General features: G+C 50.2%; 6 protein-coding genes across 6 annotated transcripts; 4 read left to right on the forward strand and 2 right to left on the reverse strand.

Annotated features, from left to right (window-relative positions):
• Positions 1-291: 291 nt before the first annotated feature.
• Positions 292-1,215, forward strand: M431DRAFT_52380 (hypothetical protein; the record flags this gene model as incomplete). The annotated part of the gene is made up of 3 exons (XM_024920559.1): positions 292-481; positions 571-909; positions 980-1,215. Coding segments are annotated over 3 exons (765 nt in total), but the record flags the coding sequence as incomplete, so codon positions are not given.
• Positions 1,216-4,843: 3,628 nt separating this feature from the next.
• Positions 4,844-5,782, forward strand: M431DRAFT_489612 (hypothetical protein; the record flags this gene model as incomplete). The annotated part of the gene is made up of 3 exons (XM_024916700.1): positions 4,844-5,184; positions 5,245-5,491; positions 5,558-5,782. The coding sequence occupies 3 exons, from the start codon at positions 4,844-4,846 to the stop codon at positions 5,780-5,782; spliced, it is 813 nt and encodes a 270-aa protein (XP_024780507.1).
• Positions 5,783-6,123: 341 nt separating this feature from the next.
• On the reverse strand, positions 6,124-7,111 carry M431DRAFT_477252 (hypothetical protein; the record flags this gene model as incomplete). The annotated part of the gene is made up of 3 exons (XM_024915551.1): positions 6,124-6,837; positions 6,935-7,050; positions 7,108-7,111. The coding sequence occupies 3 exons, from the start codon at positions 7,109-7,111 to the stop codon at positions 6,124-6,126; spliced, it is 834 nt and encodes a 277-aa protein (XP_024780508.1).
• Positions 7,112-7,834: 723 nt separating this feature from the next.
• M431DRAFT_502996 (hypothetical protein) lies at positions 7,835-11,542 on the forward strand. The gene is made up of 4 exons (XM_024918251.1): positions 7,835-8,567; positions 8,648-10,713; positions 10,832-11,001; positions 11,163-11,542. Exons 1-4 carry the CDS (start codon positions 8,099-8,101, stop codon positions 11,248-11,250), a joined length of 2,793 nt encoding a protein of 930 aa, XP_024780509.1. The 5' UTR covers positions 7,835-8,098; the 3' UTR covers positions 11,251-11,542.
• A 7,737-nt stretch (positions 11,543-19,279) lies between these two features.
• M431DRAFT_489619 (hypothetical protein) lies at positions 19,280-19,519 on the reverse strand (the record flags this gene model as incomplete). Its single annotated transcript, XM_024916701.1, has 1 exon — positions 19,280-19,519. The coding sequence occupies one exon, from the start codon at positions 19,517-19,519 to the stop codon at positions 19,280-19,282; it is 240 nt and encodes a 79-aa protein (XP_024780510.1).
• A 3,754-nt stretch (positions 19,520-23,273) lies between these two features.
• On the forward strand, positions 23,274-25,397 carry M431DRAFT_72972 (hypothetical protein; the record flags this gene model as incomplete). The annotated part of the gene is made up of 3 exons (XM_024922091.1): positions 23,274-23,733; positions 24,076-25,010; positions 25,062-25,397. 3 exons carry the CDS (start codon positions 23,274-23,276, stop codon positions 25,395-25,397), a joined length of 1,731 nt encoding a protein of 576 aa, XP_024780511.1.
• Between the last annotated feature and the right edge of the window lie 1,015 nt (positions 25,398-26,412).

Below are 26,412 nucleotides of genomic sequence, written 5' to 3' on the forward strand. Positions count from 1 at the left end.
CCATTGCTCATACTGTAGCAACCAGAGCCTGCTGAGCCGTGCCTGTTGGAATTTAGAGCCTGACCGCAAAATCGGGCAGCCAATCGTATTCGCCCAGTTTAGCCCCACGAGGCAGCCCAGGGTCCATCCCAGATAGAGGAGGGGCTTTTCCTTTTCCGCATTGTTGGTTGGGGCATAATTTCATTTCATATTTAATCTTGATACCCATCGCCACTCAAGGCTGAAGCGTTCTTTTCCATTGCGAGGCTCTTTAGAAGTCAATTCGACTCTGCGCAACACCAAGTAGCCATGTCGACAGCCACCACCACAACAACGGCGCAGCCGATTACGGCTGAGACCATCCTTCGTCTCTTCCCCGACATCGACACCACCAGCGAGGCGCTCTCGGGCCACGATGAGGAGCAGATCCGTCTGATGGACGAAGTTTGCATCGTAACGGACGAGAACGATGCGCCAATTGGCACCGCAAGCAAGAAGATTTGTACGAGCCCCCTCTTCTCTCTTCTTCCTCTCCATCCCTTCCAGGGAGGAGTATGGCAAAACTCTCTCGACTAACACGAGCCCCTCTAGGCCACCTGATGACCAACATCGACAAGGGACTCTTGCACCGTGCCTTTTCCGTCTTCCTCTTCAACGACAAGAACGAGCTGCTCCTCCAGCAGCGCGCCACCGAAAAGATTACCTTCCCAGACATGTGGACCAACACCTGCTGCTCCCACCCTCTGAGCATCCCCACCGAGACAGGCGCCAACCTGGTCGACTCTATTGCCGGTGCCAAGCGCGCGGCTCAGCGCAAGCTGGATCACGAGCTTGGCATCAAGAAGGAGCAGGTCCCATTTGAGAACTTTCGCTTCTTGACCCGAATCCACTACAAGGCTCCCAGCGACGGCAAATGGGGCGAGCACGAGAGTACGGCACTGAGCTGTCCTATCTACAGGCCATACGATGGAACTTGAGCTAATGATCTTCTCTAACCTAGTTGACTACATCCTCTTCATCAAGGCCAACGTCGATCTCAACCCCAACGAGAACGAAGTTCAGGCCACCCAATATGTCACCGCCGATGGCCTCAAGAAGCTGTTCGAAGACCCCAGCCTCAAGTTCACTCCTTGGTTCAAGTTGATCTGCAACTCGATGCTCTTCGAGTGGTGGGAGAGCCTTGACTCTGGACTGGAGAAGTACACCGATGAGCAGGAGATTCGACGTATGCTGTAATGGATTTGATACGAATACGATGGTGGCGGAGGTTTATAATACGAAAGAGCGAGCGAATTCGACAAAACTTGCGTCTTGTTTCATCTCGAATAATGCGGCGATAGAAGATGGAATAGAATGCTGGGGTTACATGTGCTGCTGTAATGGTCCTTAGCTTCAAAATATCTAGAGAGTGCATGCAGGTGGAATCAGGTGCCAATGCGTGATAACCACGATGGCAAGGAGAACTGGTCAAGTTGATATCCAGCTGATCCTTTGCGGTTTCAAAATCTGCAAGATTATCAGCATCAATGCTACGTACAGTATATATACACCATATATAAGGCTTTTATACTACCTAATAGGTAGCCTTCTACGGAGTAGTGGAGTTGGAGTCTTATGTGCATGGTCCCTTATGCAGCATGAATCACTTTGACAAAAACCATTGCAGGAAAAGGATCAAAGAGATGGTTGTTTGTTCAAAAGAAGGCTGTGACACCTCAGTAAGCGGTATCGTACTCGTATACGAACTCGTATAAGAGTTCGCGTGCGATGCGGAAAGCACTGGGCCATTGCTACCCTGGAACAATCTGGGGGAAAGAAGGCTTCGAGAAACCTCGACTCCAAACCGGCTAGACAAATAAATTATGGACAAAAAGTAAGCTGCCGGTTTCGGTAACGGATATTTATACACGTATGCTGCTCTCTTGACCTGTATGTAACATTCCGTTGGAGGATGACATTTCCACCCCGATATACGGAGTACGGCGAGAGAGAACATGTTCTTGCAAGTAGGCACCTCACATGCAATTTGCCACCAACAAAAGCTGATAGCTTATAGTTTTGAACTCTTATACATTGCTTGCCCTTTATTGCAACGCGAGATGACCATCTGTCCTTCAATTCAGCTAGCATCATCCATCTCCGCATATCCATCCGGAGTATGAAGAATGCGGAGTGCATGTAAGTGAACCCATTCACATGCTGATCGCTACGGAACCGCACCCTTACCAAACTTCCCCAACTGGCCATTGCCCCAACGCTATTAATAACAGAAATGCTCTCCATTGCACGTAGCCGCTTGGCTATCATGTATGCACGATGTACGCTGGTCCTCGTGAGATGCGGTCAGGCCTTAGTTCCAGTTGTCTGTCAGTGCAACACACGATGAATTCGGAGCCTCAATCACTCCCCGCAAACTATCACTCCGCATCCCCCTCCAGAATCTCATCATTTTTCACATGACCCGTCTGTCCGCTCTGTGTAACCCCAAAAACACAGGTCAATTCGTAACTCTTGATAAGAAGCACCCAGTTTCACCGATCACCCTCTCTCCTCATGCCACGTTTTTGGAGGCGCCCAGCGTTGCAGCCAACCAGCTCGTATCACTCTCACCTTCCCCCACGCTTCCCGCAGTCCGCTTTACATAATGATGATTTTGGACGCTCAATTGATCAATGGAAGTCGTTTTTACATTATCTTCAATTACTATCAGCTAGATAGAGCAAAGCCTATAGCCACATCATGGCATCCATTATTAGTTTATCAGCACACATTCATCGCCCGCCGTTCGCGCCACTAACAATTATTGAGACGGGACGTTGGTCCAACTAACCACCATTCACAACATAGCGGATGAACCGGCGGCCCTGCGCGCGCTACAGGAGACCCAGCAGCTAGCCATTGGCGTTGGAGCCGCCTGAAAGCTCCCCAGGAAATGGCTTGATGGCCCACTAACCGACTCCACGCACGGCTGGAGGTATCGGAGCAGAAAGTGGAAGTCGAAGTTGTTGTCGGCCGACTCCGCACTCGGGCTATCAATGGGAGTGCGAGATAGCAGCCTGTTGCGGTTAGGCGTTAGGGAAGGGATCTAGATAACAGGAATACCGGCAAGGTTGGGGCTAGGATTCAAAGAAGAAGCCCGTACTGTACTGGTAAGCCGCCTGTACCTATCTGTAAGGACGTCTTCATGTCATTGACGTTGTCTATATCGTCATGTATATCGATATGTATGACACCTTGTGGCCAATCCTCAACATACATTAGCTCATTGCACCACGCAAGCCATCAACCATCAACAACCTCAAAAGCAGAAAAACGACAGAAGCTGAGGATGCTCTACGCAAGCATCCCACGATGCCCCCCCGTCCAGCCGAGGCGGCGCATCATCTGACCACGACCTCGGCCACCCGCCCAATCGCGGGTCCCCTCAATCAACCTCTTCCTCCTGTGCGGACACTCCGGCCGGCCAAGCGTGGGACCGTCCACACTATCTAGCTGCAGTGGTCTGTGTCTGTTATCTCTGTTAGGCAAACTCCCGTCTCTCTCGGTGGCGTTCGGCGTCCGCTTGTCAGATTCCCACCGGTGTTCATGCACGTTGTGTGTTGTTGTTGTACCTATTGATGCCCTGTACGCCGTGTTCCGTCCAAGCTTGTGTGTAATCCATAGCAGTAGGAGTAGCAAGACGAGGATTGATTACACTTAGATGCCAAAAGTCTGCGAATGCCTTACAGTATTTCTAATGTATACAGTATTAAACATATATTCTTTGTGCTAATGTATAATAAGTAAAATTATAATTACTGTAAACAGGTAGGTATAGGTACTGTGAGGCGTTCGTAGACTTTTGGCACCCAAGTGTTGCCGGGGTGCAGATCCGTGTCAGATCTCTCTCGGGTCCCCAGTTCCCTTGCCACTACATGAACCCAATCTTGCCCATCTTGAACTGACAACCCTTCTTCCTTTTTCTCCACCTCACCTTTGTCTGATCTGAACTGGTAAACCATCGATACCATTTCCCACGATAGTGCGTTCTCACATCGACTCTATTCATTGTCCTGTCTATCGCCGGATAGAAGGCAACAAGGAAAAGAAGCGAAAGGAAAACGAACGGGGAAAGGGAAAAGAGAAAGACTCATAACTGAGCCTAGGTCATTCATCCCGTGGGCTTGGGAAAGAGGCTATCCTTTTTTGTATCCCCCTCTTTGGGTGTTGTTAAACCAACCATTGCTTAACACAACTTTTATTTTTGACTCTTCTTGTCGTATTCTGACCATCATTGGTTACCACCGCCGCCCTCATCATCATCATCACCGCCTTCACAAACTCTCGTCTCGTTCTCCCATTGTGGGCTCCGTCTCTATCTTCACCCTCTGCATAGACGATATCCTTTCGGGTCGTCGTCAGTGAAGTGATTGATTGTTTGACTGGTGATTCATATCGATCCACCGCCGTCTCCCAACTTTAAATCGAAACAAAACAAAAACAACAAATCCATCCTTGCCAACCGTTTCGAATTCTTCTTTCTTCCTCCAAAGTTCCTATATACTCTAAATTTCCCAACTTAACGGTCCTGTGGCCTTAAACACCACATTGATGTCGGTTGACCTACGCGACTGCCTCAATTGCCTGCAGCACCCCTCCAGGTTTATGCCCGTTTCGAGATCCCAGCTCTCAAGAGTTCATACAGGCGATAGTGCTCAGAATATTATACGTGAGTGATCATATAGAGCCTACTAGAGTCAATCACTAAACTAGGCGCCTCTTTTGCGTTTCCCGCTTATACAGGCAGTATCGAGTGAAGAATTCAAACAAGAACCCGAATAAAAGACAAGATAAGCAAGAGTTCGAGAACAACAGTTAGCCCAGCATGGCGCATGTTATAAGTAAGACCGCGATCAATACCATTGCTACGACAGCTTCCTCTGCCGTCGTCGTGGACCGTCGTCGCTCTCTCGTCCCCCAGGCTTGGGAGAAGTCTGTCCGTAAGATCGGCCTGGCCGAGTGCGAGCAGGCGGGAGTCTCTCTCGCCCACGCATTCGCCGCCGATGCACTGAGCATGTATCTTCTCGACGGCGACGGCGAGGACCGCTACTCGGACGAGACCAAGTGGAAGCTTCACGTCCGCATCATGACCTATCTGGTCTCGGCCCATTGCTATAGCGGTGTTGTCACGACCATTGGTCCTGATTACGATGCTGTGGCCTTGTGGTAAGTTGATGTATCTCTCTGCCTTGAGATTTATGGCGTAACTGACTCTGTTCATCTCAGGATGCCTCCCGGGATGCATATGGACGACTGGTGGACCATCTTCCGAAGCGGCATGTGGCGCCTCTACTACCAACTTGGTTCCGAGGGCCGCAAGCGCTACTACGAAGACGTCCTGCCTCTTCTGCATGAGACCATGGACGAGGTCATGGGAGATCGCGAGTATTATTACCTTGCTTATATCGGCACCAAGCCGAGTGCCCGCGGCAAAGGCTATGCCAAGAAGCTCATCATGGACATGGCTGCCAAGGTATGTAGCTATCAAAGTGAAGCAAATTAGTGAGCAACCGAGCAGACAAAGCTAACAAGCAACCAGGCCGATGCTGAAAACCGCGCCATGTACCTCGAGTCGAGCTCCCGCGAAAACATCAGCTACTACGAGCGCTTCGGCTTCGAGTACCGCAAGGAAATCTCTTTCAAGAGAGGTCCTGTGCCCGTGCCGCTCTTCATAATGGTCCGAGAGCCGGTGGCAAAGCCTGCGGTCAAGGGAGCTGATGAGCCTGTGGCGACTCTGAGCGAGATCGAGACTGTTAAAGTGTAAGTTGTTGTTGTAACCTCCCAAGCAACCCTCTGAGACTGGAGTTGTGAGACGAGGCCAGATTGATATGGTTGACTTTTTTCTTCTTCTGTCTCTCCTTTCAATGCTCTTGACTTTATGAGAATTGTGCTGCAAGGAAATGACGGTTTCTTTGCTTCTTCAAATGCTTCTCACTTTGAGGTTTGGATGAATTTCATTCAAATGTTTGTATTTGTCGTACGCTCATTATAGTTTGCTACTGCATCTGCTTTTGTCAGCCGTGTGGGAGATTTTTTCTCACTGGTCAAGCCCTGTCTCTACCGTACATATTAAAATATATCGAAAAGTGCGCATGTTAACTGCCCTTAATATTCTAAAATGGCCCATGTCTCGTCGTCAACTGTTGTGTAGATAATACCCAATCCCAGAAGCTCATCCGCCGCTGTGAGCACCTCTCGCATCGCCAACCCCAGTGCCCCTGTAATGTTACTCAGATGCATTCCGTCGCTGCCTCCCGGTGTGTCATTCAAGTAGTTATACACTCTCTTTGCGTTGGCAGTGCATCCAGAGAGCTTGCTGGGAAGCTGGCCTCCACCGGCGCCAGCGTTATAGCCATCGCCGCCATCAACGAACATACTATCAGCGTTGTTTGGTCCTGCACCGGAGTCACCGGTGGCGCCACGAGTGTAGAACAAATGTACGTATGTCGCCTCGAGTAGGTGGTAGTTGACCTCGTTAAAGTCGGTTACTGGTCGAATGACGTGGGCTCCAACGTGTCGCTTGTTGGAAAATGACTTGAGACGACCCCAGACGCGGATGTGTGAATCAATCTCGAAGCCGGGCTCTGCGTCTCCTTGTTTGTCCGCGTCGATCCACTTCTTCACGTCAATTTGCCCTGTGCCGTCGTCGACCTTGATCGTCAGGTTCGTCTGTTGTGGATTTATGCTGCGGACCTGGCCGACGAATGTGATTTGAGTGATGGGAGCGCCGTCCACTTTGAAGTCTGCACCGGAGTACGGCTCCTCAGCTTCGAGGATCTGCTTGATGGTCAAGGGCCGTAATGATTCGTCTTGGTATGACTATTTCCCCCTCTCACATGTCAGCTTCACGCCCTAAATTGAGGGCTGACTTCGATTTGTCTGCCGTGAAGAATAATGGGAATTTCATTGAACTGACCTTGCCACCACCACCACCTTGGCTGCCTTGCTGTGAACCCCCTCCGGCAAAGAAGCCACCAGAGTCATCGCCGCCCTGGGCGCCGTAGCTAGTCTTTTGGTATCCACCGTATGCAGCTGCACAGGAAAGTTAGGTAATGAAATAATCAGATGCTTGAACGAGGGATGCCTTACACATTATGTTGAGAGTGACGTGGTGATGGTTGGGTTCACTCAAAAAATGGACGACGCGTTTGAACCGCGACGTGGGTTTAATGGATTTTGCCCCGCGACAAGCTAATGGGCAAAGAAAGTGGGCTGCTGTAGGCAGTAGAGTTGGCAGATGACTCAGCAAGAGAGGTCCGTGAAGCTAATAGCAGTGCTGCTGAGAGTGACAACCAGCTATCCACAGCTTATTAATGGCACCGTATCCCGTGCATCACATTCTTCCCTGATATTGAGTATGAAGAATAATATACAATTTATCAGTGAACAGTGATTGTGACACTGCATGTTGAAATTGTCATGGGATTACATATCGCAAGATGGAATGGATCCATTTCTTGGGGATTTCCCTCGGTAGCCATGGCATTGCATAGTACCTACATGTGGCCCAAACATTTGATGTAAACATTGAACACACACGTGCCGCAGCAAACACCACATTCAACAGATGAATTTGATAAAAAAAAAGCAAAATGCGCATTGCGTTGCTGCAATTTCTCTGCTCTTCCTTGCTTCATTTATTTTTTGCCACTTCAACCTTGATGCATCTTCAAATCGAACCTTCAATGTCACGAGATGCTGCGCGGCATCTCCCATCCTCTGTCAGCCAATAGGCGCCCTGCATCTTCAGCCTCGGCAACATTTCAGCCGGGGTTGCATAGACGGACTGACTCGAAAGCTACCACTAAAACCACGGCAGCATTATGGCATAAGCCGGGGTTTGGCATCAACATTCGACGCTTGGTGCTTCATGTTTCCACCGCGTTCTACGCATCTACGAAGCCTCTCACGACCATCAATTAATACCCGGGCCACTGTTTCGCTGCGTGCGGCCTCATCTCCTTCTTAGCAATCCTCTGTTTACTTTGCTTACTGCAGGCGCTTTTGCCTTTGATTGATTCGTTTCTTGCGCTCCTCATCACATCTTCGGCTTTCGACTCGACTTTCGCATCGCATCGCAATGGGAAGATCCCTGACCGCGACACTTCCGCTGATTCCTCTCCCTCGCGGAACTGTCCTGTTGCCCGGCCTTGCCTACCGCATCACCGTCAACTCCAGCCGGCCCGACATCCCGGCCCTCCTCGCCCACGTCTACGAACTTGCCGCATCAAAGGGCCCGGATGGCCGCATCGACACAATCCCGATAGCATGTGTCCCGGTGTCGTCCCCGCTGGTCGGCCCGGACGGCCAGCTGCTCATTACCAATGGCGAAGACATTGATAATACTCGCATCGATTCTGTCAATCCGGGCACTGCGAAAAAGGATGACTTGTTCGGCTTCGGAGTCGCGGCCAAGATTGTGGGCATTGACGGCCGCGGGTCGGGCGAGTTCGCTCTGCGTGTTGAGGGTTCGAGCAGAGTTAGAGTAGACGGCATCACTCGCGAGCGTCCCTTTTTTGAAGCCAAAGTCACATATTATGAAGACGAAAGTATGCCTCTTCCCTATTGTCAGAAAAAACCACCCCCCGTCTTGGCTCATTTTTCTAACCTTGATTTGTTTTGTTATTAGTCGACGTCACCGACAAGCAGCTGCAAGACTTATTCAGCCTGCTCAAGCTACGCTCAAGAGAGCTCGTCACAATTCTTCGCATATCGTCGTTACTCCCTCGCGCAAACGGCCCATCCCTCTCCCCCGCAGTCACAAAACGGTTGGAGATGCTCATCATTAGAAGAGAATTAAAGGAGGCTGGTATGTTGGCTGATTTTATGGCCAACCTCTTGGATGCCACCCATGAGGAAAAGCTTGGTATTCTGGCGGCTCTGGACGCCAAAGTTAGGCTCACAAAAGTCATTGAGCTTTTGGAGCGCCAAGTTGGCGGTATCAAGAACAACTTTAAGATTACTACGTTCACAACGGTCCCCGTTCAAATCATTGACCGTTTGAATGAGAACCCCTCCAAAAGACAGAATACAATGCCGCCGATGGCAGGCATGGGATTTCTGCCACCTCCAGGGGGGAATGACCAAAACGAAGACCAAGAGGCGTCTGAGCTTGACGAACTTAAGAAGAAGCTTCAGGCTTCAAAACTTCCGCAAGATGCTGCCAAGGCTGTGGATAGGGAGCTTCGACGGCTGCAGAGAATGCCCCCTATGAATCAAGAATACCAAGTAACAAGGAACTGGCTGGAGACGGTATCTGAAATCCCATGGACAGCAGCTACAGATGACCGGCTAGGGCCTGACACCCTAACCAAAGCTAGAAAACAACTTGATCTCGACCACTACGGCCTAGACAAGGTAAAGAAGAGGCTCATCGAGTATTTGGCTGTTTTGAGGCTTAAACAATCCATCAATGACGATATGGAGGAACAAATCCGAAAGGCAGAGGCCGATGCTGCTGCTGTTGAAAAAACCATTACCGATGGCAACGCTAGAGAAGCTAATTCAGAGGAGATTGCCAAAAGTGATGCGTCTGAGTCGGAGCTTGCCAAGCTCCAGGTGCTCAAGTCAAAGCGCACAGTCGACAAGTCGCCAATCATGTTGCTGATCGGACCTCCCGGCGTAGGAAAGACAAGCCTGGCCAAGTCGGTTGCGACTGCTCTGGGCCGCAAGTTCCACCGCATCTCCCTAGGCGGCGTTCGAGACGAAGCAGAAATCCGGGGGCACAGGAGAACGTACGTGGCGGCCATGCCAGGGCTCATCGTACAGGGCCTTAGGAAGGTCGGTGTGGCGAATCCTGTCTTCCTCCTTGACGAGATTGACAAGATTGGCTCGGCAAGCGTACACGGTGACCCCTCAGCTGCCATGCTCGAGGTTCTAGACCCAGAGCAAAACCACAACTTCCAGGATCACTACGTTGGCATGCCGGTTGACCTGTCCAAGATTCTCTTCATCGCTACCGCCAACAGCCTCGACACCATCCCTGGCCCTCTGTTGGACCGCATGGAGATGATCTATCTTCCTGGCTACACCACGCTTGAGAAGCGCCACATTGCCATTCAGCACCTGATTCCAAAGCAGCTCAGGGCTAACGGATTGGCTGACGACCAGGTTGAGTTCAGCCAGGAGGTGGTATCTAAAATTATTGAGTCGTACACCCGTGAGTCAGGGGTTCGCAATCTGGAACGAGAGATTGGCTCTGTATGTCGTGCCAAGGCAGTTGAATACGCTGAGGCGAGAGACAACAGCGCCCTCGAGACATACCGGCGGCAGCTCACCCTTGACGATATTGAGCACATTCTGGGTATTGAGAAGTATGAGGAAGAAATTGCCGAGAAGACGAGCCGTCCAGGTATCGTGACGGGACTCGTGGCCTACAGCACCGGCGGCAATGGCAGCATCCTCTTCATCGAGGTTGCCGACATGCCTGGTAATGGAAGGGTGCAGCTTACGGGCAAACTGGGCGATGTTCTCAAAGAAAGCGTCGAGGTTGCCCTCACATGGGTCAAGGCTCATGCCTTTGAGCTGGGCCTCACCCCGGAACCTCACGTCGACATTATGAAGGATCGCAGCATTCACGTTCACTGCCCCTCGGGAGCAATCCCCAAAGACGGACCTAGCAGCGGCATCGGCCAGGCCATTGCCCTCATCTCACTATTCTCTGGCAAGCCAGTGCCGCCTACAATGGCCATGACGGTACGTTTCATTGCGTCGGGCTTGATATTTCCATGTCATACCGTGCAAAAATTTTCCCTTTCCCCTCTTCCAAAACTCTCAACACTGAATGGTATAGCTGACGTGACATGTAACACAGGGTGAGATATCCCTCCGCGGCCGGGTCACCGCTGTCGGAGGTATCAAGGAAAAACTCATCGGTGCCCTCCGAGCGGGGGTTAAGACAGTGCTACTCCCAGCGCAAAACCGCAAAGACGTCAAGGATCTCCCCCAAGAAGTCAAGGATGGCTTGGAAATTTTGCATGTTGGGTAAGCTTTGCTTCCTCGGCTTCCCCCCTCCCCCTCCATTCCATCTCCCATCTCAATTGCTGGCTGCATAATGCAACAGCGTCTTACGGTTACGCACCTTGCCCTCACCGTCAAACAATAGAGAAGGAAAAGGCAGTGTTACTAACTCGAGTACTGAATAGCCACATTTGGGATGCGATCCGACTGGTCTGGCCCGATTCTCACTGGGCTGAGGACCATCAATTTGCCGGCATTGAAAGCCGTCTGTAAGGGCTTTTGCTTTCCGGTTGGCATTCCGGGATTTCGACCCCCCACTGTGTCTTGCATCGTCAAGTCCGCTTGTTCAATTGTAACCCTAATCCAGCATGATGTATATAATGTAAGGGAGTTGGAGCTTGGTAATAGTTTGAATTGTATCGGATCTGAGACAATTTGCCCTTAGATCGATTGCATCACACCGATGCCCAATGCTACTAGTAGTGCTAGGACCACTTGATATACCTTGCTAAGCTCACTCAAGACAATGTCATTTATTTTTACATAATGTATCCTGGAGTGTTCAGCCGGTGTTAACTGCGTCATAGGCGTGTCTTTTGAACTCTTTATATCTAAACGCTCTACGGTATGTGTTTCCTCACTTATGATGCGAGGCGAGCTCTCCATGTGATTCCATCACGGCATCACGGCGCTAGAAGAAGCGAGCTGATACTATTAATGTATTGCCATAGCCAGTATGTTCCTTGTAGCTCATGTTGTAATCTTCTTTTGAACAATTTGCACGAGGGGGGTGTGAGCCGAGGTATCTACGTAGCTGCAATGCGTGCATGTGTACGAGTAATTCTTGGATTCAAGGAGACCATGTGCTGCAGCACTAAAAACACATGGACATGGTGGCGTGAGGGTAAGACACCGGCACATTCACACCTCTAGCGATTCAAACTGAGACATAAGGGATAAAAGGAGGGAAGAAAGAAAGAAAAGAAAAGAAAAGAAAGAAAAAGAAAAGAGAGTGCAGCAACTCAGCTGAACAATACGTAGGAAAAGAGGCAAGCATCGTGGCCCACACATCTTCACTCTGCTAGAATCAACCAGGTCGCAATCCTGGCCTCTATCAGCTGCCCAAGGTTGCGCTGTATCGGTTTGACTGATCCTCCCGCAAGTCTATCCTAGCTCAGCTCTCTCAAATGAGACACACATACGACACTAGCACGGCTGTGTTGTCAAACTTCCCTTGGTGGCATAATGCGCATACGTAGAGGAGGTTTGTGCGCACGGCTGTGTAGTGTGTTCAGCTGGGCATGGATAGGGAAGAAAAAGAAAAGCAAACCGGGAAGCTAGCCTGACACAGGGGCTGGTTTTATCTTCTGGCAGAGATGGTGGCATACTTCTGTGGCTGATTCTCGTGCTCAACTTGAGTTGCTTGCTTCTTCACTAGTTAGGTTGGCTTTCTCTCAGGTTTCGAAACGTTATCCTTCTTCCATACCTACCAAATCGTCAAGACGTATCATTGAGGCATGTCTCATTATTCCCACCCAGATCACCATCCAACATGTACGAGTAATACGCCATATGGTGGGTTGTGGCATCTGTGGCTAGCTATCCGGCGGCGTATTCTGACCACTCGCACGCTCGCTTGGCTCTCCTTGCATACCTTTTTGCTCCAAAAAATGGGTATCCGGTCCAATGCAGGGAGGGAGGTCGGCTGCATCTACGGAGTGCCCTGTTGTTGTATGCGTTGTATGCATATACGGTGCAGCACTATGGAGCCAAAGTCTTCAAGATTATGTTTGAATTCCATTTCAATCTTTATCTTGGCTGACGTCGAAACGCAACTCATTGCTTTTGTATCGGGAATAGTCATGCTGCTGCACTCTTACATGGATATGGCCGGCGAAGAGCCGACCAGCCAGCTCAGCAAGAGCTCGGCTTGTTGAGCTCGGCATCGTAGATTTAAGCATGAGATAATAAGTGAAACAAGGACGTCTCGGTAATTCGAATAGGGAGCTTCGGGCTGCAAAACCAGAGGCGAGACATTGTTAGAACCAACTCAGCGGGAGTGCGATTCCATACGAGTACTCGTATGAGGACACTTGCTCACTGTCATATCTGAAGTCTTGAAGTGCTGCAGGGATGTCAGTTCGCAGTAAAGAACAGCAGCAGAAGCAATGGAAAAGGCCCCGACCTTTTACGAGAAAACTTCTGTCAACAAGGGGCTATCCTGGCACGTAGCGACCCTGGTGAAAGAGGTTGATTTCAAGCCAGGTACAGCAAAACATAACCATCGAGAAGGAGACTGCGTTATTGCCATACTGATTGTACTCACAGCTCCGGGCGTGCGGTCAACTTTTTCGCGGAGCATTCGGAACTTACCAGCTGCGAGTACATGCTGTAGAGTCTAAACGACTGAGGGGGTTTGAGCTCGTGATGTATCCACCTATCTCTTGGCGACAATATGCGTATCTCAAACAAAGATGTGATTATTCCGTAACTCCTGAACAAGGCAACACTCCCACTCCCACTTGGTACTCGTCCTCCATGTGTAGTCGGATCTTGGTGTAAAAAAGGACAGACTATTCCACTTGCACAGTCCTAGTGTTGGCGGCCGTCACACATCCGAAATCCTGACGGTACAGTCCAGACCCTTCCAGCGTGGAATGTCCGTGTCAATTCATCCACCCCAGTCACATCAGTGTGGCACTTGTAGCAGTACTACTGGTAGGGGTTGGGGTGTTCTGTAAAGAAGTGTGGATGCCAAGAGAAGTAAGGGAGGACTTTGATATTTTGTTCCGATTGAATGGCTAAGCTCCGATTGTGACGCATGCGCAGCGATGTCCTCGTATGAAGTTGAATCCCCGGGCACGCAGTTCAAGCGTCGCTAGCGAGATTGCCAGCGTTGATCATATCGACGACTCGAAAGAAATCAACGGCGAGCTTGGTACATGAGCCGAAAGGGTCCAGGACCGAAAAAAAAACGCCGAACACATGGTACACCACGCCAAGTTTGTACATGTACTTGGCACGGGTTCGTTCGTCGCATGTATGTAAGATTGAACAATGTAGGAGAATGTCACGGTGGACTCGACGGACCGGGGCCACACAGCCCCTTCTATAACCCCCCACTCACATCGATGAGATGTGATGAAATACTAATAGACGCTTGTCAGAAAATTTCCGTCTGGTTTCCTTGCCGACTACGGAATAGTGACATGGCCACTAGGGGCACTGCGCTTTAGATTCCCGTTTCCGGCTGTTGCTTATCTTGGTCACTCTCTTGGTGTGGTAACAGCAGGGAGAAGCTTTCCCAGCTGTCGCATCATTGGATGCCGAGCCTCCCCGGAATGATACTCGGAAGAAGTGAAGATCGTATTGTTAGCCCCCCAAATACCCACCAGATGGCACGAAGCATGCATGTGGTGGTGGTGGTAGTCCGTAGTAGGAGTAGTAAAGCACGTACTGCCTCCTGCTAGTGGGATGAGCTGTGAGTGAGATAATTTTTTTCTCTCTCTTGGCCTTGCTGCCGCCGCGTGGCTAGATGGATCCGAGATATGTCGCAAGATATCCTGCAGAACAAGGTCAGCTGTTCTTCAGTAGGAAGGAAATCTTTGCGCCTTGAATCTAACTACAGCTCCGCAAAGAGTACCTGAACTCAAACCCGTACTTGTAAGGTGTACCCCCCAAATTTTCCGTCCGGCATGGAATAAATGAGATTGTACCATTTCGTACTTCGTAATTCGGACTCCATACGCCGTATTCACGGCCTAAAGGCTGGCTAGCCGAAATATGCACCTTCCTACTGGAACAAGACTAGATGCATGAGGCCCCTTGCTGAGGACGCGAGATTTTAGCAGGCAGCTCAGTGCCTGGAGCTTGTTGATTTCTTTCTTTCTTTCTCCCTTTGTCGCTGCGCCTGTAACATATGTTTGCATCCCCTCTTCGTTTCCTTGAAGAGATGATGTTTTGGATTGCCCAGTTACTGTAGCTCGCTTTCACGTAATATCGGGGCGACTGGCCGCGCTGCAATGACCTGTATCTCTTTGAATCTTGTGCTGTTCCCCCAGATTCATTTGAGGGCATATCCCTGTCCCCCGGAAATTTAGCTCTTCAATAGTCCTGCGACCATCAGAAAGAAATGGGGTCCCGGCGGGGTGTTGTAGAGCCATGGGAGGGAAAAAAATTGGCCTGGGCCTTCCGAAGCACAGGTGCCCGGCCGACCCCGGTGGGCTCGTTACTTTGGGCGATTCTTGATGAGTCCTTTGATGCTCACGATACTGTACATCGTGAGATGGAAGGCCCTCGGTCTGACTAGTGGCCAGAGTGCCAACCATGGCAGTAAGGATGCCACCTACTCAATCTGGGAGAGAAAGCTTGGAATCGACGGCACCATCTGTGATGGCATTAGAAAGTCATCCTCTTCCTCATGAGATTTCATAAGGGTATTTCTCGTATTGGACACAAACATGCAGAGAAGCGAAGGGCATAAACCGGGAACTTATGCCGATCAGTCTTTTGCTGCTTGGCCGTGGCGTCGTCACGGATCAGCTTCCGGGCGGCCATGTACAGTATGATGGAGGCATGCAAATGTAGCGGCTGTCGATTTCCACTGCAATTTTTCGAGCTCGTGCAGCGGGAGACATGGGGCATTACTCCAGATACGAGGCAAGTGAAGATACGGAGAATTTCGATTGGGACGTTGGGAGGGGAGAAAGCCAAGCTAAGCCACCTTGCTGGCGGTAAATTAAAGTACAGGTAAGGTAGCATGGAAGAGTGAAGTGCCCACGGGCAGGTGGTTGCTGTAGCGCAGTGGATACAAGATACCAAGTACTGGGTACGAGTGCTCCGTAGTCGGTACCTCGTGCCTGGCAAGGTGGCCATTCGCTGTGATTTCGGCACACCCAACGGTAAGAATGAAGGTCGCGATTGCCATCACCAGACCTTGCTTTCGGTTAAAACAAATTCCCGGCCCAATGTTGGCCCTGCGGCGACATTCGACGTGCGTTGCCGACATGGCAGACTCGGACTATCAGCTTCGCCTCCGCCAATACGATTGCTTGGTGCTAGAACCTGAACTCTGAGCCTAGGCAGTATTTTGTAATCCGTGCCTGACCTCAGTGCCTCTTGACTGGTTGACTGGACCTAGGTGAGTGCCAAGGCACTTCTGCTATGCCAAAGAGGCAATAACGTGCTGACGAGATGCAGCTAAAGAGGTCCACCAACGCCGCGTCTCGTCGACGCCGGAATAATTTGAATGCCCTAGGCCTAGTGCCTCGGTGCTGTGGCTAGCAGTTCATGCTTTCGCAGATGGGATGAGGTGCAAGCTGCGGGATAGAGAGTGCTGAGAATCCGTACTCCGTACGATACGAGGACTTGGTCGTCGAAAGCTGTTCGGTTGGTTACTACCAAGGGACACTCCTTGTTCGGGGGATTTCGAGACCTAACACCATGTGCTCATCCAGCAGCATTCCAGGGATTGCTCAGCACATCGCCAGATTTGCATCTCTCCCTGCACGGAGTACTCCGTACCTACTATATCGGGTGCCAGTACGAGTATACCAAGCTTTCTTTATCCGTCATGAGCTCCAGCCTACTCGTACTAGAGCTACGCCTACTCGGTAAGAGCACAAGCGTTTTCAACGCATATGGCGCCAAGGGATACAAATGTTCCCTCCTTCCGCTGGGAGGGCTGATATTAGCGGCTATCTCCTTCGTCGGCACGCAAAGTTCTACCTAATTATGGGGCACATGAGTCTGCCGGTATCACAAAGTAGTGATACTGTCCCAGAATTTTGCGACTTGAAAGCTGGTAACCGGATAGTCTTGGTGCTAATCTAATGAAGACCATAGCACGGAGCTAAAGAAGACGTGATCTTGTTGAAGAGCTCCAGCCGACGATGGTACACATCATTCTTGACTTGAGAATCTCGGTGACCGGCCGTACCTTGGTTCCCCGATGCCAAATATCGGTTGGCCGAGAAAAGCATCCATGGCAAAAAAAAAAAAAAAAAAGAGGGAGAATCTGAAAAGAAGCGGGCAGAAGAGATCAGACATATTCGAGCTCCTCACCTCTCATATACAAACGCAAAGAATACGGCAATCTATCTCAGTATCAAGTAAGATTACCAGCGCTACTCATCATTGCTTTCTTTGTGTCTTTCGGCTGTCGACCCAGCTTGATTGTCAGAGAGCGGTATCTATACTACCAGTATCAGTACATATGGTATGATACGGCTCAAACTATTTCGGTGATCACAATCAGTGCCCGTCAGCTGAGGTGGGACAAGCGCTTTCCTGTCTCCCGTCGGCGGTCATTTTGAGACGGTTTTCCTTCAAATAGATTTCCATCATGAGTGACTCTTATGGTGAACATGCTAATTGTATCTAGTTGGCACGTTTTTGAGACTTTGCTTGCCAAAGAGAACAAGGGGATCAAGGACCGAGAGCCGTGAATGGGCGCCAACTACTAACTAACGCGTCGTCGGGTCGGGGGATTTAGCCATGCATAGATCAACGCTCCGTTTATTAGGCCTTCTTTTTTTCCACGGATGACGCATTCGGAAAGGAATCCGAACAAGAAATGCGGAGCAGCCAAGCAGACTACTGCCTTGATTATATTATTGCCAATTGCTTTTTTACAAAAGTAAACAACGACGAAGCACCAAAATGAGGATAGGTGAGAACGATGCCAAGTCGTCGCAAGGGTACCAAAAATAAAGACGGCAGCGTGTTCTCACGTAACCCCAACGTTGTATTCCATGAAGAGAGACGCCGTTCTCAAAGTAGACAGCACAAGGGTTTCCTACTCGTACCAAAGACCGGCCTTAAAAGATTGGGGTGGGAGAATTCCGGACAACCTTTACAGTTCTATTCGCTCCTCTAGTTCTGTCCTTCGACAAGGGCTAGACGAGTGGCCTCATGGGAGAACCTAGACGAGAGGTGTGATTACGTCTTCTGTGGCAACTACCAGACCACATCATGACTGGTTCAGAGCCCGAGGCATTGGGTCGATGACGGCGGTACCAGCAGCTTCCTGCAAGGGTTCATGCAGCTTTACAAAGGCTTATCTGGGGAGAAATGACCGCCTGACTGGCATTGGAGCATCGTCGACGGCATCAAAGCGGGTCGTCTCCCAGCCTGCAAGCTGCAGCGATACCTGGCTAACTCGGAAACTGCCTTAGGACCACTTAACCCACGGTCCATCGTCTCCCTCCCTCCTTTGATAGGCAATTTCTTAGGCCCATTGTGCAATTCAGGCTGACCCCAACTGTGAAGTACAGAACATTTCGATATTACCGAGTTATACTCACAAAGAAGGAGGTGAGTTTTGCAATCGCTGAAATTCGTACAGTGGCAAATATAACAAGGGACCCTGGGGCACACCCAGACTCAAGCGAGTAAGCATCTGCTTCAGGTATGAGTACCGAATGACACCTTTCCCCAACTGAGATATCAATAAGGGAACCAGCATTCACATCTTCTTCGCTAATTGGAGGGGCGGGAGCAAGGGTGACTCCGTCGGGTGAATTATTAGCATCATGTGTCAATATCTGGTTTCGGGATGGCACGGTCGCACTGCTGCACGGGTATTCAAGCGCGCGCAATACGATTTGCCAGGAGGAGCTTTTTTCTAAAAAAGCAAACCCTCTTTGTTCTCGCGCCAGGGGGTTCTCCGGCGAGCGCTGAGATGCCCGGTCTGTGATTCCTGCAGGACACCAATCCGATCTGGGAGAGACACCCGGTGGATGATGGCTAAGCTTGCGTCTTCGCTAAGTGACAGTTGGTATGTGACCATTTGTCTAGCGCGTCCCGTCTGTTAGAAAAAGTGAAGACCTCTTTTTAGCATGCTGTTTCCTCTCACCAGAAGCATGTTTGCTCGTATGACTGAAGACGCTGCTTCTCATGCACGCACTGAGTCTGTTCCATGATCCTGACGCAAAGATGGACCAGGGGATCCTGGTGGTATACATACTTGCACGGGTACGGAGCAAGTGATGACTTGCTGAGGTCCTGAAATCTGGCCAGGGCCATTTTACTAGTGCTATCATTTTTTTTCTCGCTCACCCGCTTGGACTGGGTAGTCCATGTAATTGGTGCGTCGAGATGAGGTATTGGTTTGGGTAAGCGGGTGGGTTTGGGACAGCTCCCCACTAAGTCAAGGCTTGCTCGCAAATGGATCCTGTTTGCTTTTGGCAATGAGCAATACGGAGTAGGGATCGCAATCTCGTTGCTTTCTGGCCTAGCCTGGAATACTCCGAAGATACCGATAACTATATCCGACTTCCCCATCATGGGACGCCAATATAATCTATGGCTCAAAGCGATAGGCAGTGAGGAGCTGTAAGCTCCGTACAAGAATGGGTTGACCTGATTCGGCATCTGCCAAGTACCCGTTACATTGCCAGGAACGAGCTACTTTTTGACATGATGGAGAAACTAATCTCGGAAATCTTGGGTCATACCAACCGGCAAGGTGCCACGCATTGACAAGGGGAGGCGCCGTTCCAACGCTAAATGGCACACCTCCCAAAATGTCCGCGGACCGCATGCTGGCCCGTTCATTTCTCATCAGATTCTGCAACTTGGGAGCACTCAGTCGGATCTTAAAAGGACAGACGGATCTTTGGAACAGACCGGGCTGAGCCTTGGGGCCCGCGTTGGCGACACCTGGTTTCACACCTAGGATTCGACGAGAATGAGGGATGGGATTCTTTTTTTCTAGGGCTATGCCTAGCCTTGTCGCGAATTGCAGTACATACTCGCACAGTCATTACGTGGTCACATTAGGCATCGAGATACTATTGAGTGATACAAACCAGCCGGATTCAAAGAGACTGACCCACTCAAGGGAAAGGTACTGCCTAATGACAGGCCGCCACACAAACGTCATCTGGATGAATAGGTCCCCAATCTTGCCAGGGAGGAGTGCAATGGTAAACATTTGTACCTGAAGCTGCCTGGGAGCCAACTTTCCGTCGCGACAAGGCTAATACTAATGCTGGTACAACTACGGAGCATCAGGCATGTACGAGTAGTATATCGGAACAGAGTTGGTATTCCTACTACCGGCGGAGTGCATAATCCTACATCCGCACGGACGGGCTCAGGGTGGGATCGGTGACGCCGGACCTGGCGTGGTCTCAGTTTCTGGAGCCTTGTGATGCGTTGTAAAGAGCAAAAGGCTCACGCTTTGGTTCTTGAGCCGTCGGACGAAGATTGGCAATTCACTAACCCGCGGTCTGAAGAAGTATGGGATCTGCTCTGCATGTTTTAGATCGTCGAATCCTACACATCGCTAAAGCCTCAGCTGGCTACGTTATGCGAGGGAGAACGGAGCACTGGCCCTTTCTTCCTCCCTTTCTTTGCCTCATTGGGTAATCTGCAGTTGTCAACACTACAGTACTCCAAGCGGCTTGCAGCACCGTGCATTTTCATGGTGGTATTACGCTGTGTATTTGTACAAGCAGGTGCCGTGTGGAAAGGTATTGAAATACCCTTCCTCTGAGCCCGTTTAGGTGCGAGTTTTGCAGGACGTTCTAAACTTTACTAGCAGCCTAAGCTTCGGCTTCCTACCTAAGGGCCCTGCCGTCGCGTGTCCACATGCCCATGCACAGAGCAACCGGATGATTGGATGGAGTCTCTTCCGCTGACCCATGCCACAGGTTGGTATACAGTATACATGTAAGTGGTATCCCAGGAGTTCAACGCAGCCTTGTCGACAAGCCAGGTCCAGCCCACAACCTTGGGCGCCGGCCAACAGGAAGATGGAGAGGGCGCTGGGAAAGCATGTAGCCATGTTTGGCAAACAGGGCCTGGGCGCAGGGTCCGGCACGGTCCCTAAATAAGCGTCCAGCTCGTGTCATATCCACCACCCTCCGCCATGATGCCACTTCGATTGTTTAGCCTGATGGTGCTTCGTAGAAAATCTGGCACTCAGCCGGCCCGCTTAAGCAGAGGCTCCTCATGGGCACCCTCTCTAGTACCTAGCTAAGTGCTCGTGGGCTTGCTCCGAAGTGGCCCATCCACGATCCACGAAGCCATCCCTCCAATCCGTCATCGAGGCCGTGCCATTTAGCCACACGGCGAGTCGCCATTAGCACTGCTAATCCCAGGTTTGCTAGCTTCCCCGACTCCCATGCAGGCTCCCTGTCTCCCAAGCTGCTTGGGGCAACGCGAGCTACTCCAACTTTTGATAGCTCTTGGAGGTACCTCCGTTGCAAGCCTTGGCTCTGCGTCTGACGCTCAGGCCGGGGGGGGAGTATATGCAGACTAAAAGCAAGTACATGTACACGGGGTTGGCTCCAGACATCGTTCGGGCCCTTCTAAATGTGCCGAGGACACCAAAATCTTCCCAACCCCGGCCTGCTCTCGTCCTGCCTGCTTTGACCGATTCGATCATCTCTCCTAGTAGCTTGTTGACTTACTCGAGAATTGCAAAAGTCGCTCACCCCCTGATTACTTTTGTGCAGCTAAGTACGAGGCAGTATAACAAAGCTTGAACGCCTCACGGCTTGCATTTCTAGAATACCAGGACTATCCCGGCATCGAGGGTTTGAAAGAGTGAGCACAGGTAAATGACCAGTCTCGACATCGTTCTCACTCCCTGCGACGCACACCCCGGAACCAACAAGAAGGGAAGATATCACCCAGCCAACTCCAGTTTGCTGTCTCCCGGCTACGGCTCAGGGCTCCGACTCTTGTCCTAGTCCCTTTCAGCTGAATCTTACCTCTTACTCGCATGACACCTTTCCATCACCGTCCTTGAACGGCGAATGGTTTATCTCTTCGCCGTCCACCTCTTTGACCACCGTCTAAATCCTTCTTGCCGGCCTTTACTAACCTTCTGCTTGCTACTGAATCCAACCCCCAGCACGCCTCCTGGAAACAAGATACACGCCCCTCCCCACTCAACCTCCACAGCTCTCTTCTTGTTTCCCGCCTTTCCCTTCCCAGTTTGCCCCAATCATAGCCGTCTCCAGTGTCTTATTACGCTTGTGAAATCTCACACGCACGGTGGCCGTCTCTCCTCCCCTCTCGAGACAAGCCAGCGGAGAATTGTCAGATAGGATTGACCGGGCAGGGGATCATCATGGAACAAGCCATATCCTGTCGCCTCTGATTAACCCGCTGCAATAAGAACATTATTAGACCAGGAACTCGGTCCGTGGGCCCCGACTCCTCAACGCTACTTGCTTGGCTACCTACTTTGCTCTGTAGCTCTCGCGCTTGTAGGCTGCTCGGCGGATAACCCTATTTTCTATGGTCCGACTACCTTGCATTGGCAACTGGGTCCCATTGACTGGGCCTAAGAGTCGCACAAAAACCGACCGTGAGCCGCCAATCAGCCTCAAGAGGCTGATTCCTGTTGTGTTTTTCTTCTGACTCCGTCGTTTGAGCCCGCGACTTTGGTCGGGTTCAGCAACTTCAGCTTTCGCCAGAACCCGTCACTCAAGTCGTGGAACTTTGCGATTTTGATGCGGGCTGCCGTTCCATCTCGATAACCACCGACGACACGACTGCATGCTGTATCACGAAAGGTTCTAATATCTCTGGTTATCAGGTATCACACTGTTCCAGCGGCGTCTGTTTCACGTCGGCTCTTCTCCGCCTGGCTGGATCTCGGTTCCATTCTTGTTTCGAACTTGCTGGCTGGCTTCTCAGTCTCGTGTTCATTCCCTGGGCCCAGCGAACGACTTTTCTCTTTGGACTCTCTCCCCCCTCATCAGTTTGAGACCAACCGCCGAGTTACTCTCCTCTTCGTCGTTCTACATTTTGTACTAGGGCACGGAGAAGTCGAGATTGCGAATCCATCTTCGTCTAATTACTTCTGGATTGATCGCTGAAGAAAGAACCACGGGGTTCTAAGTTATCATTTTAATTCTGTCTCGTCTCGATATCCAAGATCGCGCCGGGATTTTACTGCAAACACCGCTTGCCGCCGATATACCACCTACATCTTCGAGTTCCAAATATTAATCATTAGAAAGAGCACTGCTCTTCCGCATTCTCTTCGAGCTTTCACGGGATCTTGGGGTTTACAGTAGCCCATCTGGATGATCCAAACTTGGAATCTTGTTTTTTGAAACTGGGCACCGTCGGTAGTGGCCCAGCTAAGCTTTTGAAGGAATATCTCATCCATGACCTTTATAACGCAACCTTCTAATCCGACGCCGCCCCTCCACCCCGGGCCTCCTCAAGCATATTCCAACTCGGCCCGCTGTGCCTTCGACTTCAATTGGAGCCGTAAGGAGCTCCTCCCAGAGGAGTCGGCTGTACGGAGTAGGGCATATCCCTCGCCTCCTATGTCCGGCTCTCCGCCTTTGCCTCTGAGGTCGGCTCATGAGGCTGGTGGTCGAGGTGAGGCTCCGAATTTCTACGCCACCTCCAGACTCACCGATGGCCTTCGTGGAGGTCCGACACAACCATCGCCTGCAAATATTCGGGAGCAAATTTCACCAATAATAACGAGACCATACCCACAAGAGCCAACAACAAGGTCGCCCTATTCATACCCAAGGCCGGACGAATCAGGGAGAATTGTCCCTTATCCTCCTCAGCATCACCATGGAATGCCCCAAGGAGTTTCACAAGCGCCGTACCTGAACTCAGCATCATCGAATTCCGAAGCATATCCTGTGCCTGATCGATCACAGGCAGTCGAATCACAGCCGTTTACATCTCCAAAATCTCAGAGAAAGACAAAGGGCCATGTTGCCTCCGCTTGCGTACCTTGCAAGAAAGCTCATCTTCGGTTAGTCACCAGTGATTGAAACAGGCGTACGACGTTCTGCAAGCCCTAATGCAATTACTAACACTCCTTTCCTTTAGATGCGATGGTACGTTGTATTTGTCTTTGATTTTGTTCGTTTGAAAAATTACATAGTTCGCCGGTATCATTGCCCTGCGGGTCTGTTTCTCTCAGAGAGGGATAATCTATCTGACGCCCACCAATATCATGAATGAAGTATACAAAACTTCTTAGTTCCTTTGGTGGAAAGAAGATGAAAACCCTGCTTTGCCCCTTTGACGCTATTTATGGGAAAAGGGGGGGCTCCTCATAGAGGACGGAAGATACAATGAATTTCTGAGCTGACTGATTTATAGCACAACGACCCTGTTCTCGATGTCTTGGTAATGGGAAAGAGGATGCTTGTGTCGACGTTCAGCATAAGAAAAGAGGTCGGCCACGATTACGAGACGAAAGAGATGCTAGATTCGATCCCACGAGATATTCCCATCCCCAGGATGCGGCCCTCAGGAGGCCGTTAAGTATATATCCCTCAGGCATGGCAGGACTTTCACCATACGAAGACCCTCTTCGACGAAGTCAATCCTATCGATCACTCGAGCCGCCGTCGAATGATGTTACTTCGCGTGAATATCAAGAGAGATCCATGGCTCCAGATCCAAATATCTATAATCCATCGTATCCAGGCACACCACATGCTATGGAGCCTCTGGCGTACTTGAGTATGGAGTTTGATATTGTTAAGGCATCTCCAATGTTCATGGACATAGTCCACGCATCGAGCCCAATAGGGAATAAACTAAGCGATATCGTTACACCACACCAGGCAAATTTCCTCACCAACCTTCAAAATCAACTTTTTGAAGAGCAACGATTACACGAGCCGAATTATCTGCCTCCTATGCTGGGCAGGCTAGATTTAGCAATCAAGGACTTTGGATTTACGACTGAAGATGTCGCAAGATTTCGCCTTAACCATCTCGAATATTTCAGCTTCGTTGGATATGACGGCTACACAAGGACTTTCCCGCTTCGTTTTGGGCTCGCAAAGGAGGGCTCGTTCTATTTCGTCGTGTTCTTGTTGAGCCTTCAACAGCCTCCTCCACAGTTACCACCTCCGCTACCATCGCATGCAGCGCATCAACAGTATTCCCACCATCCACCGCAGAGACAGCATTCTCAACATTCTCAGCATAGCCAGCATTCTCAACATTCTCAGCATGCTCAGCACTCACAGCATCCTCCATATGCGCAGCACTCACAACATCCACAACACACGAGGGATCCTGGTGTGGCTTATCATCATCCACCTCCATCTCATCAAACAGCGTATGGAGACCAGTCGAGTTCTTCCTCGGTTGATTCTTATCGACATCGGCTTAGTGATGGCTCTATTCGATCGCCACACAATCCGGCTTCTTCGAGTACAGGTACCAGCTCAGGAATTCCAACTTATGCGCAGTCACAATTCTCTGGGTCTAGCTATCAGACATCTCAAAGTGACCATAACCCCGCTAGTCGACCTGCAACTCAACCCGCTTATCACCTACCTCCTATTCGGGCACAACCAGATCACAGACCTTCCTCTCGAGAAGTGGGTTGGCCCAATGGCGAACGACCAAGACGAGTTGATATCGGTGGCCTGCTAGAGCAGCCCGCCGATTCTGGTCGGCGGTAATGATGAAAAAGATTGGCCTGGAACCTTGAGGCTACACCCGGCAAAGGGCCATTGTTACGAGTACCAGTTTGAAACTTTTCTATTCCTTGAGAATTTATCCATTGGCGCTAGCGCTTCAGGGGGATTTCTTGACTTCCATTACAAAAGTATGGAATAAAGACACTGATTTTCAACACACGAGCGACATTGATTGATTTTTGCAAGCGTCAAAAATTACGGACGATGCCAGAATGGCTGAAATTTTGTATCTTGGCAACAATGTATCAGTAGAGATGCCCACAGTCTGCGTTTCTTTCACAGCGTTTATTGTCTTTATATGATCTCTTGTTTTTTTATTGCGTGTTTTTCTCTCCTAATTTCCACTTTTTCCTTTACTCGGCTCTACGGCAAAAGCGGATGGACAGGGAGTGGTATCATTCAGCAGGGAGATTTCAAGGGGGCAATTGGATTGAACGCTTAAGCGGTGCTACATTTTGAACAAGGGTTATGGGGTTTCCAACGCAAAGAGTTAACTTGTGTCCTGTCTTTCTTCCTTGTCTTTCTTTTTATGGTTCATTTATGCAGAAACAGTTGAGCGCTTTGCGAAATTTCTAGCGGAAGCGGCGGCATCTATGATATAGGGCATGGATATTTATGGAAATTGCTTTGACATATTGGAATTGTCACTTTGTTATTGCTCATTGGATGACTCTAGTTTGCTTGCTACAATGATTGCGCTTCAGGGGTATGGCTATCTACTTAAGTAGACATTGGTGGCCAACGTAGGTATTCATTAGCGGTATACAAGAACACCAAGCATGACCTTTTTATTTCAATCTCAATTACTTGGTGGCCTACCACATTGCTACGAAACGGTTTTTGTGATACCAGGTACAGTACGAAGGCCACAATTTGTATATGTACCTATGTAGCCAACCTGCAAATTTGCACCTTGGATGTATGTAGCAGCTACAAGTGGAGTGAAGCTCCCTTACTTCGGCATATATCGACATTCGACATTATTCTTATTCAAGAC

This window comes from Trichoderma harzianum, assembly GCF_003025095.1.
Source record: "Trichoderma harzianum CBS 226.95 unplaced genomic scaffold M431scaffold_1, whole genome shotgun sequence".
NCBI lineage: Eukaryota > Fungi > Ascomycota > Sordariomycetes > Hypocreales > Hypocreaceae > Trichoderma > Trichoderma harzianum.

Excerpts from the sequence above, each read along its gene's own strand:
- M431DRAFT_502996 (XM_024918251.1), top strand. The coding sequence starts at position 8,099 with ATGGGAAGATCCCTGACCGCGACACTTCCGCTGATTCCTCTCCCTCGC. Across the intron at positions 10,714-10,831 it reads CGCCTACAATGGCCATGACG|GGTGAGATATCCCTCCGCGG; the intron begins GTACGTTTCATT and ends CATGTAACACAG. Across the intron at positions 11,002-11,162 it reads TTGGAAATTTTGCATGTTGG|CCACATTTGGGATGCGATCC; the intron begins GTAAGCTTTGCT and ends AGTACTGAATAG.